Here is an 18,756-nt window from a genome sequence, read left to right as displayed (position 1 = left end):
TCTTGTGTTCTGTATAATCAGGATTTAATTCTGCTGTCAGAAACATGATGCTTGTGTCCTGTAGGTGGCGCCAGTGCAGCAGTTTCCTCAGACTCTGATTGGTCCAATCACTTAAAGGCCTTAAACATTCAGCAGTAATAAACAGAGGCTGCAGTTAAACACGCCCACTCACAGCGAGCTCATTAGTCTAATCCCATGTGATCATATCAAGACCCTTTAGATCTGAGCACGCCTGTAGACGCCAGAGGGCGGAGCCTAGAACCAAGTCATTATCTGGGCGGTGTGTGTCCCTCAGCTCGTCTTTGATCGTGACAGTCAGGAAACTAGTCTCTAAAATATCATGAAGAACAAATAAAAGGGGGAGGAGTCTCTGAGAAACGCCGGATAAAAGATCTTTAATGTGACATCAGGAGACAAACATTCACTCTAAACGCTACTTTACATCATAGATTTATATATACAGTAAAATACACGTTAAAATATAGACTCTGATCTGATTGGCTCATAAGCACTTCAGCAGGAAGAAGTTGCAGAAAGCTCCTCGTGGACAGTCGCACATCTTCCCGATGCGAGATCCTTTTCTGACAGCGCAGTGCTCGCCGAGGTCGCACTGAGGGCGGGACAAAGACAATCAACACGTTAACAGGCAGGAGACATTCATTGGATGAATGAACAGGTAATGTGGTCAAAAGGGGCGGAGCTGCCTCCAGCTTTATGTGACTGTAAATATTAACGTCCCCTGCAGGGACACACGGGGGACTCCAGCGCCCCCTGCAGGAACACACGGGGGACTCCAGCGCCCCCTGCAGGAACACACGGGGGACTCCAGCGCCCCCTGCAGGAACACAAGGAGACTCCAGCGCCCCCTGCAGGGACACACGGGGGACTCCAGCGCCCCCTGCAGGGACACACGGGGGACTCCAGCGCCCCCTGCAGGAACACACGGGGGACTCCAGCGCCCCCTGCAGGAACACAAGGAGACTCCAGCGCCCCCTGCAGGGACACACGGGGGACTCCAGCGCCCCCTACAGGGACACACGGGGACTCCAGCGCCCCCTGCAGGGACACACAGGGGGGGACGAGTGTTTACTCACAGAGGGGACCTGTCCGTACTTCTTCTCCCACGGATTGATCCTCTTTGTCTGCAGCTTCTCCAGGACTTCATGCAGAGCACCTAGCTACACACACACACACACACACACACACACACACACACACACACACACACACACACACACACACACACACACACACACACACACACACAGATGTTTACTGCACACTCAGCCTGGAATCTGTTGCAGAATGATTTAAAGCTCAAGGACCTGGAGTCCTTGGAAGTTTTGAAATCTAAAATTAAGTCTCCAGGATGTCGATGTTTTTCACTCGACTGAACGACTCTCAGATTTGACTCTTCGATGGACGTGTTTACGTCTCTCTGCTGCCTGTCTCCAACATGGATCAATCAATAATCCGATCAACAGATGAAGATGATTAAAGATTAAAGAAGATGAAATCACTGCTGATTCATCTGATTTTATTAGAATAACTTTTTTCCTTTCATAGAGAATCAGAGTCAGCTGGAGGTGATCACTCAGTCAAAGCTGTTTATTGATGTGAATGACTCAGCAGATACAATCAATCACATATTGATCCTACTTATGAATAATCTAAATACTTGAGTCACCTGAGGAGAATCCTCCAGCTCATCTAAACATGCTAAAGTCCTACCTGAGCACATTATATATATAATAATAATAATAATAATAATATATAATATATAATAATATATAATAACAATAATATATAATAATAATATATAATAATAATATTAATAATAATAATATGTAATATATTATAATGACAACATTTCCCAGTGTCCCTCTCGCTCACCAGTCTGTTGGAGTTCGCGTACTGGTAGTCCTGGACGTCTCTGTCGTCCCTCTCGGCTTCCGTCCGTCCCCCCGGGCAGAGCGCGGACAGCAGCGCCGCGCACACCACAGCTCGCGCCCACATGATATCAGAAAACACTCCGAAAGTTCCTCGAGCTGTTTCCGGTCTCCTCCGGCTGGTTGGTTGTCACGCGCCGTCCGCTGCCGCGCGGGACTTTTTAAAGAGCAGCCCCGCCCCCGTCCAGCCTCCCGCCGACGTCACGGTCATGACGTATGCGAGACGGTCTCCCAATGATCTCCTCACTCCTGCATGAGTCATCACTTAAACCTGTTTAATATTTAAATGATTCAGACTTCAGAACATTTTTAACAAATCTCATTTTTATTAATTTATTTAATTTAAATTTAATTTGAGTTTTCACGAAGAATTCAAGAGCTCATTTTTTACATGCTGTAAGAATGGATCCATCTACCTCTATGGAGCTGGGAGTGACATCACGCCCGCCGCCTCCAGGAGAACGTCTGTTAGCTTCTGCCAGATGATGGCGCCGCAGCACGTGACTGCTAACAGGAGGAGAAACCTGCACGCTGCTCTCTCCGTGTGACTACGCTAGCTCGAGCTAACAGGAGGCAGAGTCGCCATCCGTGCATGTCGTGTGCGTTAACTCTCCAGATGGTCAGGATCTCACTTTGACATGTAAACAGCTGCTGGCGTGTGATTGGTTATCGTGATTTAAACCCTGAACACAAACATCTGGGCGGAAACGTGTCCACGTCACCTCCCGGGCTCCGTCGTTTAAAAACAACCTTTTTTTTGTGCTTTCACATCTGCAGAAAAATCCAGAGAATATCTGCCGGGGGGGGGGGGGGGGGGGGGTGCATGTGTGAACGCACACGAGCCCTTCTCTTCCAGCCTCCTCGTGTTTTTATCCGCTCACAGGGCGGCTGATCGCCTCGTGGTTGTGCTGCATGCCCCAAGTTCAGAGGCTGTAGTCCTTGTTGCAGCGGTTGTGGGTTCGAATCCTACCTTGGCCCTGAGCTGCACGTCATCCCTCCCACTCTGTCCTACCAACACTTGAGTAAAAAGCTGGCTCACAGCAGGCCTCATATCAGTCATTAATTACAAAGATGAAAACATGATCGACCTGATGTCGTGAGAACGTGAGAGAGTTGAACGTGTTGCTCATAAAAGCGTCATGTGGAGATCGACGGCGAGGACGCAGTAAATGACGAGCGGGTGAAAACCAGCTCCTGGGGTTTCATTGGTTCTGAGTCCTCGGGGAGTTTGATGCCTGATTCTCACGGACAGCCGTCCGTCTGTCTGTCGTGACTGAAGCTGCTGATTCACTGTAAGCCTCCTCGCTGCCTGCAGCAGGAAGCTGAATAAGAGCTTTGTGCATGTAAACAGGCGTCAGCAGCGTCAGACTGCAGAGACATCACAGCTGCTGCCACTCGCTCTGAAATCCTCCAACAAACAACAAACTTCACACGGAAACACTTCAGAGAGCAGGAAGTCTGCAACGCGATAACGTCCAGACACCTTCATCCAAACAGCAGCAACAATCTGCCTTCATCAGAGCTGATCCAAGAGTGCACCTGTAATCAGCAAGCTGCAGCCTCTACCATCACTGTGTGAGTGGATGAGTTAATACTGATGGACCCTGCAGCAGCCTCTACCATCAGTGTGTGAATGGATGAGTTAATACTGATGGACTCTTCACTCTGCAGCAGCCTCTACCATCAGTGTGTGAATGTGTATGAATGGATGAGTTCATACTGATGGACTCTGCAGCAGCCTCTACCATCACTGTGTGAGTGGATGAGTTAATACTGATGGACCCTGCAGCAGCCTCTACCATCACTGTGTGAGTGGATGAGTTAATACTGATGGACCCTGCAGCAGCCTCTACCATCACTGTGTGAATGGATGAGTTAATACTGATGGACCCTGCAGCAGCCTCTACCATCAGTGTGTGTTTGACTGGTGGTATTTGTTGATCTCTTGATAGAAATAAAGATGAAACAGGATCTTTGATGAAGATCGTGCAGCCAGTCAGAGTTGATCGTTTATCGTTGTGTCTCTTCCTGTTTCTCATCGATCTGCAGGAAACAGATGAGTTATGGATGAAGTGATTATGAAAACAAGCCGCTCAGTCGGACAGATTAGCAGCAGGAGTCTGAGCCGAGTCACGGACGCTTTCCAATATCCGTCTTCAGATTGGACTTTAAAGAGCCGGAGAGGAAATAAGAAGCTGTGTATCTTTGTATATTTCATATTAGTGCGGAGGGATGAAGGTTTTAATGTCTCCAACCTTCATATCAACTCCTCTGACACACACACACACACACACACACACACACACACACACACACACACACTGATGGTAAACAATCAGGGACTTCAAGGTCGCTTCAGGAGAAGTTATTACATAATGCACATTTCCTTAACATGCAGGACAAACAGCTCCACACACGTCAGAGGCTGAACCTGATGAGGACAGGACGGACTGATGAGGACAGGACAGAGGACAGGACGGACTGATGAGGACAGGACGGACTGATGAGGACAGGACGGATTGATGAGGACAGGACGGAGTGATGAGGACAGGATGGACTGATGAGGACAGGACGGACTGATGAGGACAGGACGGACTGATGAGGACAGGACGGATTGAAGAGGACAGGACGGAGTGATGAGGACAGGATGGACTGATGAGGACAGGACGGACTGAAGAGGACAGGACAGACTGATGAGGACAGGATGGACTGATGAGGACAGGACTGAAGAGGACAGGACGGACTGAAGAGGACAGGACGGACTGATGAGGACAGGACGGACTGATGAGGACAGGACGGACTGAAGAGGACAGGACGGACTGAAGAGGACAGGATGGACTGATGAGGACAGGACTGATGAGGACAGGACGGACTAACGTTTCTACTGAGGACAAAAGAGCAAACTGTCACGCTGAGTCAAACACTCGTCTGATTCGACCTTCACATCGTGACCTCAACTCACTACAGAGACTCGTCTCGTCTGTCGCCCCCCGCTGGTGGAAAGAACTACAGTGATCCATTGACTTCCTGTCAGCAGCTGTGGTCACTTCCTGTCAGCAGCTGTGGTCACTTCCTGTCAGCAGCTGTGGTCACTTCCTGTCAGCAGCTGTGGTCACTTCCTGTCAGCAGCTGTGGTCACTTCCTGTCAGCAGCTGAGTGATCAGTCTTAGTTTGTTGATGGTAGGATGAGCGTGTTGTCTGACGCTCTGACAGGAAGTGATGATGCTGATGTTTTCATGTCACATGCTTCCTGTTTAGGATCGCACGCTGAGACGTGAGACATCCTGCCTGCACAGTCAGAGCTGCAGCATCCAAATCCTGGTGATGTCAGCGCGGCGTCGGTGCTGACGAGGCGGGCGCACACAGGGCCTCAGCAGTAACGTGGCGTGTTATGTCAGCAGAGAGAAGTCGAGTCAGAGGTTTGGATTCACGGCCTCGGCCGCAGGGCGACATTCAATCTGTGCTTCTGTCTTTATGAGAAAGGAACACGGCGACCTAAAGACACGGCTCGCTGCGTGGAGACAGCGTCATCACTTCCTCTTCTTCTTCTTCTCTTTAAACCTGTGTGAGGGCGAAGAGCGGCTCCTGAGAGCTCGTGGGTTCATCGTGTCACATGACTGACGTTATGTAAGCACAGGAGCTGCAGGCCCTGAAGTCCACGTGTCCCTCGTCTGACACATCCGAAGCGTCCCGACTCCGAGGGGAAGGATTTAGGATCCTCCAGTTTAGGAGGGACAATATTTGTCCAGCCAGCGGAGCTTAAGTCGTCGTCTGCGGCTCCTCGAGTCTGACAGGAGCTTCAGCTGCTGATCCAGGATCAGCGTGAAAAATGACCTCAGACAGCAGAACGTGGACACTCCCACTTTCCTCTTATATAATGTTGTTCCCTCAGCCGTCCCTGACACGCACAAAGTTTGTGTGCAGAGTTTTGAAGCTGTGGCGTTTGATGTCCCGTCTTTGATGAGCGCCCGTGTGCTGATGATGGCGCTCTCCTTCTCTTTGAAGCTTCTCGGTTTGAACTTGAAGGAAGGCAGCTCGTTAGCGCTCAGCTAATTCATGCTGCTCCTCGGACTCCGCAGCTGATGACGGCCGCTAATGAGCGTCTCTTCCTCCTTCTCCTGAGATTTGAGTCGTGCTGACGGGTGGCGTTCATGACCACGTCTCTTAACGAGGGGCGGAGGACCTGCGCTGCATGTTAGCTGAACATCCTGTCAACCAAACACACAAACACACAGTTATTACTGCATGACGTGTGCTCCAATAACCAGCTGAACGTCCCCCCCCACCCCCCGTGACCTCTGACCTCTGTTTGGGTGAAAGTATTCTCAGATAATATTCATCTGAGCTGCCTGCTGGGAAAGCTTCATTTGAACACAGCTGTAATGAAGCAATTAGTCCTGCAGTACCCATTTTAAACACTAGGTGTCAGAGTCACATGCTGCTCCGTTAACCTGTGTGTGTGTGTGTGTGTGTGTGTGTGTGTGTGTGTGTGTGTGTGTGTGTGTGTGTGTGTGTGTGTGTGTGTGTTCTTGATGTATGAACACAGCAGAATAAAATGAAAACACTGTTGTATTGATTTTTAAATCACACAGATTCATTTTTATTGAAACATTTGAAGTTTGTGACTCTTCTCTCTTTGTTCTCTCGTCTGGGATTATTCGATGTTTTAATGTTTGTCGTGTTTGTGGGTTTGGGTCAAAAGTAGATCATCTTTTTCATGAGACAGGCGTGAAGGACAGCACCGTGTGGACATTTAGCTTCAACACCAACATCCTGACAACGCTGCCTTAGACTTCCATCTTTGTTGCCATGGTAACGGGACAGGTATTTACAGTATGTGTTTTTTTTCTTTTCCAGGTTTTGGTAACAACCCTCCTTCAGACGTCCCACATGGAAACGTCTCTGTCCTGAAGCTGCAGCACGTCCAGAGGTCTGGACTGATCTGGTCTGGACTGGACTTGTCTGGACTGGTCTGGACTGGACTTGTCTGGTCTGGACTGGTCTGGACTGAACTTGTCTGGTCTGGTCTGGACTTTTCTGGACTGGACTAGACTGGACTGGACTTGTCTGGTCTGGACTGGACTGGACTGGACTTGTCTGGACTGGACTTGTCTGGTCTGGACTGGTCTGGACTTGTCTGGACTGGTCTGGACTTGTCTGGACTAAACTGGACTTGTCTGGACTGGACTGGACTGGACTTGTCTGGTCTGGTCTGGTCTGGTCTGGACTGGACTGGACTGGACTGGTCTGGTCTGGTGTGGTCTGGACTGGACTGGACTGGTCTGGACTGGACTGGACTGGACTTGTCTGGTCTGGTCTGGACTGGACTGGTCTGGACTGGACTTGTCTGGTCTGGACTGGTCTGGACTGGACTGGACTTGTCTGGTCTGGTCTGGTCTGGACTGGTCTGGACTTGTCTAGTCTGGACTGGTCTGGACTCTGTCCTCCCCCCCTGTCAGCCTGCAGCCTGTCTGAGCCTCCGCAGCACCTCCTCTGCACTGAGAGAGGAGTCCACTCGGAGGACTTTGTCTCTGGACCTGGAGCCCTGCGGGGGACAGGAGAAGACGCAGTGAAGGTTTAAAGGGTTAAACATGTCTCAGGAGTCTTTCAGTGGACACACTTTGAGTTGCAGACTTTATTTTGCTGCTGATAAATTAACTCAGTGTGTTTCACCTTGTCGAGAGAGACGTGACTCTTCTTCAGCTCCAGCACTTCAGCCAGGAATCGCACGAGCTCGGCGTTCGCCTCTCCGTCTGTAGGAGGAGCTGCGATGGCGACGCCCACCGCCTCTGCTGACACTTCTGCAGGAGGAGAAGAAGAAGAAGAAGGTTCCTGCGTGCAGTGGTGACAGTCTGTGAGTACTGAAGACGAGCGTCATGTGACCTGTGATGCTGCTGTGTTTGGAGCCGGGCTTGGCGCGCACCACGATGGTGACGGCTCCACCTCTGCCTGCAGACACGGGACAGGAAGCTGCTGCAGCCGGCTCTGCTTTCACCTGGTCCAACAGAGAGGACGCTCAGCTGCCTCAAAATAACTATTTATGTTTTTACCAGCAAACTGTTGAAACTGTTTGACTCAACTTGGCTTTTATCTAAAACTACCAAATACTCTTTTGTAATAACGAGCCAATAAATCACAGATCTGATAAATACGATATTTCCAAGGAGCACATGAAGGCAGCACAATAATCAGATGACTGCTGGACTTTCAGCATAATTGATTCAATGTATGTATATATTCATTTTTCTGATATAATACAGGTCTGATCATTTTAAGAGTTGTGCTATAAAAATATATCACAGACACTTTAAGAAATAGATTAATAATCCCAGAATGGCAATTTAAATTAAATATTATTTTTAATGCTTATTCGTCTTTATTGATACGCCGATGTAAAATACAGAACAAACACAGTAATATAAAAGTATATTTTTAAACACATATCTACATATTCAGTCCTATTTAACGACATTAATAAACTGTATAAAAAGCAGGTGAGACCTGGTTCAGTCTATGAAAACAAGAATAACGGAAACGAACCGCTTTGACTTTTTTGGGCATTTTTCTTTTTCCGGAGAAACTTCTGAACGTGTCACTGGTCAGAGGAGGAGGTCTGTACCGGGACAGAAGAACGGTTAACCGTCGACTGGACACCGGGGGGATGACGTCACACAAACGGTGAAACGTCACAGCACTGAGAGGTTCAGTTAACCTGTAAGAACCACGTGCCAGAGTCAAACCTGAGCGGCTAACTGCTAGCATGTCCCTGCTAGCCCGAGAGCGGAAGCGCAAGGACGTAAACATTGTGATTTCCGTTTTTCACAATAAAACTTCGGATGTTCTTCAAAGTAAAAGCCTTAATTCTGGTCATTTTTGTCTTCATATTTATTTAAACTGAATCTTAAAATGCAATTTTTACATGTGGTATCAAAAAATAATCCAGGATAAATAAAGTTGGTAATTATCAGCGTGATTATCAGACGTAATGAACCAATGTGAGGAAATGTATTTTAATAATCTGATTATTCGCCCTTTAAATCTCAGCGTTTTGTTTTGGACCTTAACCGTGTTGTTACCTAAACGTGACATAGCGTGGTGGGGACCTGGATGTAACTCAACCCTCCAACCAGCAGACGGTTTCTCTCCTGTAGACTGAAGTTTACACTTTCTTTGTTTGCTTTTATTGACACACAGTCACTATACATTCAGCGCTTAGCAGGTGAGTGCAGTCAGAGGGGCCCTTAGGGAGGTCATTTTGAGCCACTGCTTTGGTTTAGGTTTGTCTGCCCTCAGGGGCCCCTTACTGGTTTGGGGCCCTAAGAAGCAGGGCTTCTGCATATGTCTATCATCCTGGTGCCTTTCTCTCTCCAGTTGTTTTTATTTCTTGACATGTTGTGTGTATGTTCAGCCTGTGTTCACGGCCGTTTAAGAGTCTGGTGTTTTTGAAACCGTTTTTAACTCCGTCCTTCTTTCATGAGTGTGTGGCTGCTGCGGGGCAGCTGGGCGTGTCTGCAGCTGTGACTGCTGTCCCCTCCCTCTCTGCACCGGCCCATTCATTAAGGAAAGTTTGTAGCCTGCAGACACACTCACACACAGCGCCTTGTCTCTCAGAGAATACCTGCAGAGACACACCTGAACGCTTCGATGGAGAGCAGCCCGACGCAGGAGGCCGAGGACAGCTCGTACCTGTGGTGAGAAACATCCGACTCTCTCAGGCTCTCTTTGTTTCCCTCCGCTCTGTTCTTCAACGCTGCTCAGATTGTTTTCTATAACGCTGGAAACCCTCCAGCCGTACATTCCTGCTGCGATGGTGAGGGACAGGCTGAGACGTGGCAGAGGATTCAGACGACGTGAACTCAGAGTCAGACCGGCTGGTTCAACCTGCTGACCTGTGCTGGAGTCCACTGGTCCCAGTCTTTTAGTGACAGAGACAGATGTGAGATAACATTTATCCCTCAGTTCACTACAAGAACAAAATCTGCCCTTGTGAAGTGTGTGACATGTGAAAGGTGTGTGTGACAGTATTAAAACTGTCAGAGCTCTTTGATTCCTCCTCGTAGCTTTCAGACGTCTCAAAGTGCTGCAGAGACGTTTCAAATACAAAGTTTACAATGTTTTCATGTTTTCTGTTTCCTGTTTGTTCTTGTTTCTTTGTTCTGATGAGTTTCTTGTTTTTGCACACACATCAGAAGTGCCCGACACGTCCGTGTAAACATGTGTCACAAACGGCTCCACAGCGCCCCCTTTAGAAGTGAATGAATTCTGCACCTCCTCTGGGTTCATGCATGAACATGTGCAGGGACGTGTTTCCATGTAACAGAGGGATTATTGTTGTTATTTATGCATTCATAAAAAGTTGGTGAGTGCATTAAAGAAACGAGACGTTTGGCACAGAGATTAATGTTCATGTTAATCGTTGCCGTGGAAACAGCACTGGGATGTTACGCGCATAGGGTAAAGCTGTTTGTGCTGCTGTGATAAAAACGTCATTCTCTCATCCCGTCGTCATGACTACGGTCGACTCAGAGTTTGTCTTCAGCGGGTGTGAGGATTCGGGGGGAGAAGCAGAGAGAATCACTCCCATGATTCCCCGCCAGCCTCGACATCATCTTTTGTTATTGTTTTGAAAGAGCGCCCCCCGGTGGTTGATTTGTTGTACTGTGCCTTTAAGGGAAACCGTATCGGGTTCACCTCTCAGACTCATATCTACGTCTCACCGTCGCTGTCACAAGTTTGATCGATTGATTTAGTTTGATCTGTCGTTGTGTTGCAGTTTCCAGAGAACGCCGTCTCTCCGGCGGAAATGGAGGAAACGCTACGGCGGTCTGGACGGCAACAAGCTGCTGGAGCCCAATAAAGATCTCGACATGAAAGGTGTGTGTGTGTGTTTGTTTGCGTGTGTGTGTGTGTGTGTGTGTAAACACCCTGTGATTAGTGGCATGAAAAGCCTCCTTTAGGGGGCGGAGTCTGCTGGTATTTAAATCGGGTGTCCGCCCACTCCTCACCACAGAGACGCAGACTGGTCGTCAGGACGTCTGGCCACGCCCCTCTGGATCTATTTTTCTCTCTTTATTTTCCTTCTGAGACGTTCAGACTGAGATCTGATCCAACTTTAGAAAACAAACCTCTCATCACAAACGACTGTCTGCATGGAGACTCAGCTTCTATTTTTACAGCTCTGTGTTTGATGTTTCATGTGTTCGGCTGCAATTACACCACATGGTAAACGTTCAGCTTCTTTCTCTTCACTCAAAATGACGTTTCAAGAATAGATCATGTTTAGACGTGAGGAGCGAAGGTGAATACATAAAGACTGTCATGGAGTCGTGTTTACACGGCGGCCGACCTGATGAGCAGAAATGATGATGATTGATAAACACATTGAAAAGACTAAAACAGAGAGAGAGCAGGCCAGCTGCTGTCAATCATTCCTCATGGACGTTAAGCTCTATATTCATTTTTAACATTTACAGATTTATGTTCATTTAAATAAAAGGAACTGTTAACTAGTCAAGGACAGACAGAGTTTGTGTCACATGGATTTGATATTTCAAGCTTCTTGTTTAATCACCAAAGATCATTTATACTCTGAGGGCCCCGGGTTGGTGACGCCTGCTGATTTGTATTTGATGGTATCGTACTGTGTGTTAGCGTGTCTCCTCTCAGACCTGCACACACACTGACTCTGCGCTGTGATGTCACTCTAACCTCTGACCTCTGACCTCTGTGTTCTCGTCCTGCAGACGATGGAGACCCGACAGGCGAGAGGCAGCAGAGGAGCTCTGACAACACGGTGAACCTGCCTCGACACGTCTCACTCTCATGATCCCTCCTCCTGCTGCGCTCTGAACACACACCTTTCATTTTCTTTACAAGCACTCAGTGTAAAAACACTCATAATGTTGCTGTTGGAGTTTCATGTGTATTTGCTCAGGTGCTGCACTTTCACCCGGCCTCCTTTTGAATCATATTTTGGGGGTTGTAGAGTTTGTAAATGGCTTCGACCATGAAACGGGCTGTAATGTCTGAAACGATCGCTGGAGGCTAAAGTGAAATCAGAAACAGCTGGTTACTTTAACAGCTCTTTAAAGGTCACATGACCTCCTCCTCTTCAGGTGAACTCAGTGTCCTCGCTCCTCTTCATCATGTGTGTGAAGTGTGTTGTTGTAAATCCACTCTGATCCTGTATTTGATCATGTCTATAAACCCCTCTATTTCAGCCCTGCTCAGAACAGGCTGTTTCTGTGTCTGTAGCTTTAAATATGTAAATGAGCTGTGTCTGACCACGCCCCCTCTCTGGAAGGGCTCGGGTGTACTCGCTGCTTTCTGGCTCCATGTCCTATTGTTTACGGTGAGAAGGCAGACTCAGAGGGCAGAACAAACACCTAGCTGTGGGAGTGTCACCCACCTGGGGGAGGGGCTACTGCCCTTTGTGATGTCATGAAGGGAACATCTCCAAACGGCCTGTTTGAGCAGGCAGAAGACGGAGAGGATGGACTTCTCTCATCATTGGGGGGTTTGTAGACAGACATGTTAGAGGAACATGGAGGGGAGGAGTTTAGATATAAAGTGACTGTTAGTCGTAGCAAACGTTCACTCCACGGTATCTTCTTGTTTAGTTTGAAACTCACTTTACTAATCTGTCAGCTTCTTCCTCCTCACTGTTTCAGATGGTTTCATTTCTCTCTGTGTTGATTTGTTTTTATGGAAGGACTCAATACCCCGTCCTGCACCCAGGAGTCTGATCCCAAACCAGATCCAGTCTGCCGCCCAGAGTCCGATCCAGAAGCCCGTCAGCCTGGTCAGTCCTGGACCTGCAGGTAAAGGAGCTTCACGAGACCTTGCTCTTTAATCTTAAAGGAACATTTGAATCCTCCAAGACAAGCAGAGTGTTAAATGTTAGTGTTTCTACAGTGGCGGTGTCGGTGAGTAACGGCGGTCTGAAGCCTCCTCTGCCTCAGGCCGTGGTCCAGCCTGAGGACCGAGGCTTCCCCCCGGCCCAGCCCTGGTTCTCCACCCAGCAGAGTCCGTCAAAGCGCCGGGTGTAAGTCTGCAGGTCGGCCCCGCCTCTTAAAGATCAAACTGAAGCGTCCCAGCTGATGCTCAGCTCTCTGGTGTTTCAGGGCGGCAGACGTTCTGTTTGACAGCTTCGCTTCAGACGGAAGAATCAACGTCAACCACTTCTTCGAGGTATTTCTCCTCTCACACAAACTAACAGTCTTCTCATCACATGTGAAGCGCTCCAGCTGTCTGCTCTCTGAAGGGGAGCAGTGAGACATGTTGTCAGCAGTGTTTTCTCTGTTTGGAGGCGATCTGGAGCTCGGGCCTGCACAGATCTGATCCTCGGCTCAGAGACTGTTTCTTCCACCTGAGGAAGCTGCAGGACGCAGACGGATCAGTGGACAGAAACACCTTCCAGAGGTGACCCCGTCCTCATCAAGCGATCATTAACAAGCAGACGATACTCTGATTTATCCCATCACTTTGCGTGCTGTCATCACGGCTCGGCTCTTTCCTGCTCTAGGTGCGTCACAGGGTTCGTCTCTCTGATCCTGAAAGCTCTGCAGGGACGATTCGTCATCCCCGATTTCTCCACCTTCACCGAAGAAACCCAGAAGCTTTTCTCCAGGTGTCGACAGCTGTCGTCTGTACAGGTGAGTTCAGCTGCAAAACAGGTGGAGGCGTCAGCCGGAAGTTTCTCCCACAATGCCACAATGTCCAGTTAGATTCTGGGATCAGTTTCCAAAACAGAAAAAAAAAAAATGTTTTTGGTAAAAACCTTTGAGACCAAATCTGAGCATGAAGCAGTTTAGTATGATAAATGAATCCACTAATCTTTATTAAACTTATTTAATGCAAGTGAACACACACACACACACACACATATATAAAATAAAATAAAGCTGAGCTGCACACACCTTCTTTGTGTCTGAAGACATTCAGATTAAATCTCAATAGGAAGTTTAGTACGGATGTTTTCTATTTTAGTTTTTAAACGGAGGTCCAGTGGAAATGCACGCAACTTGTTTGTGCCATTATGACAATATGCACGAGCGTCTGTAAATCTGGAAGATTGTTCTGGAAGTTTGAAAATGAGCTGAATGTTTTGTGGCTTCAGGAGAAAGAGAAGGAGAGCATGGACAGCACCAAGTGGGGCGTCTCCATCTGCACCGTTGACGGACAGAGGTGAGTCCCACTCGTGTGTTTAAAGGGTTATTTCACCTGTTAAAGGGGACGTTTGTCTTCGTGACGTCTCTGTCTTTGTATCAGGTTGTCTCTGGGAGACTGGGCTGGCTCTCTGCTCCTTGGCGAGGTGTCATGGCCGCTGGTGTACGGCGTGGTGGTGGAGCAGCTGGGCGCTGACCTCGTCCACAGATACGTCGGCATGGACGGTTACTCCAGATACGAGTCTCCCTTCACTCTCACTAAAACAGGTCCAGGATCAGTCAGGGCGCTTTTCTTACTCATCTCATTTCATGTGTGGAGAAGTGTCTCCGTTCAGACTGACATTTAAACTTTCATCCTCAAACTTTGCAGAAGTTCAGGAACTGAAGTGAAATCACAGTTTTGCACTAAATTGTTTTTTCACTTGGACTCGATCTGTCCAGCAGAGGGCGCTGATGTTGAGTCCTAATCTGTTTGCAGGGGTTCCTCACAGCCCGCTGACTGAGACAGGAGCCATCGTCACCACATCTTTACTCCAGGTAACTCATCCATCCAACAATCTACCCATCCAACCATCATCTAGTGATGTCACTTCCTGTTTCCTGTGTGTCTCCAGCTTGCAGGGAGGCTTTCTGCAGAAGAAGAGGAGAAATATGACTCAGTGAGTGACACAAGGACTTGAACAGGTTTAAACACACTGACTGTTTATTTGTTTTTGTTTATTTATTTGTGTGTGTTTGCAGGTGCTGAACGTCATCCGACGGCTCTGCAACAAGGAGCACGCCAACTTGAACTGCAGCAGGTAGAGCGCCTGCTGACACCAGAGCAGAGATCATGTCTGAGGATAGCTTCCCTTACATTCTGTATTTCACTGCTTCATAAACATCGTTTGTGTTGCTCGGACTGACATATTAAAAACACATTGGACTGCAGTACTGATTTTAAACACTAGGGGTCAGAGTTACGTACTGCTCCTTTAAGGTTTTGTCTTTGTAGTTATCAGAGCAGCAGGAAGGACAGCGTCAGACTCCACGCACTGTCGTTTTACCTGCAGGAGAAAAAGGTGAATCATCTTTTTATAATATTTATAGATTTGACCATGACTGAACCTCCTCGTCTCCTCTCCTCGTCTCCTCTCCTCGTCTCCTCTCCTCGTCTCCTCCCCTCGTCTCCTCCCCTCGTCTCGTCTCCTTGTCTCTTCTCCTCGTCTCCTCCCCTCGTCTCCTCGTCTCCTCTCCTCGTCTCCTCTCCTCGTCTCCCCTCCTCGTCTCCTCCCCTCGTCTCCTCGTCTCCTCTCCTCGTCTCCTCGTCTCCCCTCCTCTTCTAACTGTTTGCTCTCCTTCAGTGTTTTCCAGAAAAAGTCGACATTAATGCTGCTCTGGAGCTCATGCTGCAGGTACACACACACTATATACACACACACACACACACACACTATATACACACACACACACTATATACACACACACACTATATACACACACACACACACACTATACACACACACTCAATGTTGGAGATCTGAGAATCTTACGGTGCATTCAAGTGACGTGGGAATAATCTGAGGAGTCAGTTTGCGATCTGAATTTTTTCTTGTAAATAATATATAATAATAATTTAACAGAAACAACGACAGAAAGAATTTAAATAATGAGATTAAATATTCCCTCGATGCCGCCTGTCTCACAGTGCTCCTCCACCGAGATCACCTGTGAATCAGGAGCAGCCATGGCCGCGTCGTTGGCCAATGGGGGTCTCTGCCCTCTGTCAGGTGACCAGGTGCTGTCGCCAACGGCAACAAGGAGCACGTTGTCCATGATGCAGGTGGCGGGGATGAAGGATTACTCCTCAATCTTCCACTACAAGGTCGGATCAGCTTTACCTCTGTTTGAGCCCCCACAAAGCGTGTGTGTGACGTGGAGAGGGTCCCCACAAAGCGTGTGTGAGACGTGGAGAGGGTCCCCACAAAGTATGTGCGTGACGTGGAGGGGGTCCCCACAAAGCGTGTGTGAGACGTGGAGAGGGTCCCCACAAAGTATGTGCGTGACGTGGAGGGGGTCCCCACAAAGCGTGTGTGAGACGTGGAGAGGGTCACCACAAAGCGTGTGTGTGACGTGGAGAGGGTCCCCACAAAGCGTGTGTGTGAGACGTGGAGAGGGTCCCCACAAAGCGTGTGTGAGATGTGGAGAGGGTCCCCACAAAGCGTGGGTGAGAAGTGGAGAGGGTCCCCACAAAGCGTGTGTGAGACGTGGAGTGGGTCCCCACAAAGCGTGTGTGAGACGTGGAGAGTGTCCCCACAAAGCTTGTGTGTGTTGTGGAGAGGGTCCCCACAAAGTGTGTGTGAGACGTGGAGAGTGTCCCCACAAAGCGTGTGTGAGATTTGGAGAGAGTCCCCACAAAGCGTGTGTGAGACGTTGAAAGAGTCCCCACAAAGCGTGTGTGACGTGGAGAGTCCCCACAAAGCGTGTGTGTGACGTGGAGAGTCCCCACAAAGCGTGTGTGTGACGTGGAGAGTCCCCACAAAGCATCACTGCTGTAAGTTCAACAGCTCTGTTTTCTCTCTGCAGACTTCAGTCCCGGCCGTGTGCAGCGCTCACGGCGTCCTGCTGGCGGTGGTTCCGGGTGTTTTGGGTCTGATGGCGTTCTCTCCGGAGTTAGACGCCAGTGGAAACCCGTGGAGGGCCGTCCACTTCTGTCAGGTGTCTAAAACTCGCTTTAAACTGAAAAACTTCACATCCAGCACCATCATGTGGAGCAAAGAAAAGTTTCTCTTTATTGATTGTTTTTGTCAAAGCATCTTTGAATATTTCGAACAGTGTCTGATGATTGTTATGATATAAGAAGTGAAGGATTGATGGAGATTCATGTTGTGACTCTACATGTGTTTCTGCAGGAGCTCATCTCCACGTTTCAGCTGCACAGCTTTGACATCCGGACCCCGTTCAGACAGATTCTGGCCTACAGACAGTGGAAGGTGGAGTCTGAGGTAACGGGCTGATGTCTGATTTCACTTCATATCTCAACACAACAATCATGAACATAACATCTGATCCTCTGTGCAGGGATACCAGGTCATGAACGTCCTGCTGGCTGCGTTCAAAGGAGACGTGAAGGCTCTGAGGAGGTGAACTTAGACTCTGTCATCAAACGTTAGAAACAATCGCAGTGAGACATTCAGGCTCCGTCTCTTCTTCTGTGGTGTCGTGTAGGTACTTCCTGTCCGGAGTGGACGTGAATGCTGTGGACTATGACGGCAGGTCGGCTCTGCATGTGGCGGCTGCTGAAGGTCACACAGAGGTCATCCGCTTCCTGCTGGAGAACACGGGAGCAAACCCCGCCCTCAAAGACAGGTGAGACTCCGACTGAAGGAAAGCTCCTAAAAGAAGAAGAAGAAGAAGAAGAAGAAGTTGTTGTTGATGTGATTAAAACGTAAACTGAAGGATAAGAAGTGAAGACAGCGTGTCCCCTCAGGTCACGCCCTCCTCACCTGCTTCTTCTCGTCTTCGTCCCCTGAGCTCATGTTGGGAGGGAAGTCTCTGTGTGACGATGTAGTTCTCTGTTTCCACCAGGTGGGGGAGCTCTCCCCTGCAGGAGGCCAGGAGACACAACAAGGAGGCTGCAGTCCAAGCTCTGCAGGGAGCCATGTGAAGTGTAAGACCTCGGAGTGAAAAGTCTAAAAGCTGACATGATGAAAGAGGTGCAGGTTTGAAGAGCGATCAAACGTTCAGTCCCTGTTTTCAAGCGTTCATTCATCGCTCGCTGTGTTTGCTGTCAAGAGTTAAACTTCTGTTTGTCTTCAGATCGACTGCAGCTCTCACAAACATTCAGGTCGTTTATATTCTCTGGAATCTGCTCTGATTCTGATTCTGTGTGTCCTCTTTGGGCTTCCGTACTCTCTGAATAAATTCAAAGTTTTTATTTTCTTCAGGACTTGAACAGAATGTTCAAAACACAAATATGAAATAAGATGTTCTGTCTAATCTGGTGTTGTAGTCAAAGACACACGAACTGAGACCAAGACTATCAACCATCATCCTTTTTCATTTCTTCTTCTTTTATTTAAGTTTCCACTTTTATTTTCCTGTTGTGACAGATGAGTTTGTTTTTTGTTCCTCAACAAATCAAATGTTTTTTTTAATAGAAAATTGATTTAATGTTAAAAACTAAACTTTTATAACATTCTGAATCATCTGCACTAATAAATAATAAAACACGTTGTTTACGTTTTTATTTATTTAATATAAAAAACGTTAAACTTTATTGTTTATTTTTACAGTGTCATGAATATTAATTAGATGAAGCTCTATGAACGTCAGGCAGGAAGTCACGTCAAGCTGACGCAAATCTGTACTGGAAACAAAAGACCTTCAAAATAAAAGCCCTGCGTAAGGCTGCACAGATGATTTATACACTGACTGGAGCAACTTTCAGGCTCTATGGCGACTCAAAGTGCTCCACAAAAACAAACAGGAAGTGACACGGGCGGAGAGTAGAGACAAATAAACAACAAAACTGAGCACCAAAATAATAATCATGTTACGTATATTCATTAGAAAGTGTTGCTAAACTTTGTAGAGTTTGGAAGTATTGTATTGTCTATAAACAAAGAACACTTCTGATTATCAGGCTCACTGAGATTACT

The 18,756-nt window shown here is 48.0% G+C and overlaps 3 protein-coding genes across 3 annotated transcripts; 1 reads left to right on the top strand and 2 right to left on the bottom strand.

Moving 5' to 3' along the window:
* Positions 1 to 371: 371 nt before the first annotated feature.
* On the bottom strand, positions 372 to 2,089 carry cart2 (cocaine- and amphetamine-regulated transcript 2). Its single transcript, XM_079345948.1, has 3 exons — positions 1,894 to 2,089; positions 1,095 to 1,178; positions 372 to 610 (listed from the first exon to the last, which is right to left on the bottom strand). Exons 1-3 carry the CDS (start codon positions 2,014 to 2,016, stop codon positions 503 to 505), a joined length of 315 nt encoding a protein of 104 aa, XP_079202074.1. The 5' UTR covers positions 2,017 to 2,089; the 3' UTR covers positions 372 to 502.
* A 5,143-nt stretch (positions 2,090 to 7,232) lies between these two features.
* Positions 7,233 to 8,765, bottom strand: cUnh15orf40 (chromosome Un C15orf40 homolog). Its single transcript, XM_079345229.1, has 4 exons — positions 8,490 to 8,765; positions 7,833 to 7,944; positions 7,623 to 7,750; positions 7,233 to 7,494 (listed from the first exon to the last, which is right to left on the bottom strand). The coding sequence occupies exons 1-4, from the start codon at positions 8,751 to 8,753 to the stop codon at positions 7,405 to 7,407; spliced, it is 594 nt and encodes a 197-aa protein (XP_079201355.1). The 5' UTR covers positions 8,754 to 8,765; the 3' UTR covers positions 7,233 to 7,404.
* LOC306825870 (glutaminase liver isoform, mitochondrial-like) lies at positions 8,709 to 18,210 on the top strand. Its single transcript, XM_079346829.1, has 22 exons — positions 8,709 to 8,797; positions 9,561 to 9,640; positions 10,723 to 10,823; positions 11,693 to 11,742; positions 12,661 to 12,769; positions 12,864 to 12,993; positions 13,073 to 13,139; positions 13,258 to 13,370; positions 13,474 to 13,603; positions 14,068 to 14,135; positions 14,220 to 14,383; positions 14,595 to 14,653; positions 14,731 to 14,775; positions 14,858 to 14,916; positions 15,111 to 15,177; positions 15,460 to 15,510; positions 15,804 to 15,980; positions 16,682 to 16,813; positions 17,008 to 17,100; positions 17,177 to 17,238; positions 17,324 to 17,464; positions 17,684 to 18,210. The coding sequence occupies exons 1-22, from the start codon at positions 8,786 to 8,788 to the stop codon at positions 17,760 to 17,762; spliced, it is 1,989 nt and encodes a 662-aa protein (XP_079202955.1). The 5' UTR covers positions 8,709 to 8,785; the 3' UTR covers positions 17,763 to 18,210.
* Positions 18,211 to 18,756: the final 546 nt, after the last annotated feature.

Source organism: Symphodus melops (assembly GCF_947650265.1).
Source record: "Symphodus melops genome assembly, chromosome: 6".
Classification (NCBI taxonomy): Eukaryota; Metazoa; Chordata; class Actinopteri; order Labriformes; family Labridae; genus Symphodus; species Symphodus melops.
The sequence above is the reverse complement of the archived record's forward strand: the minus strand, read 5'-3'. Positions and strand labels throughout refer to the sequence as shown.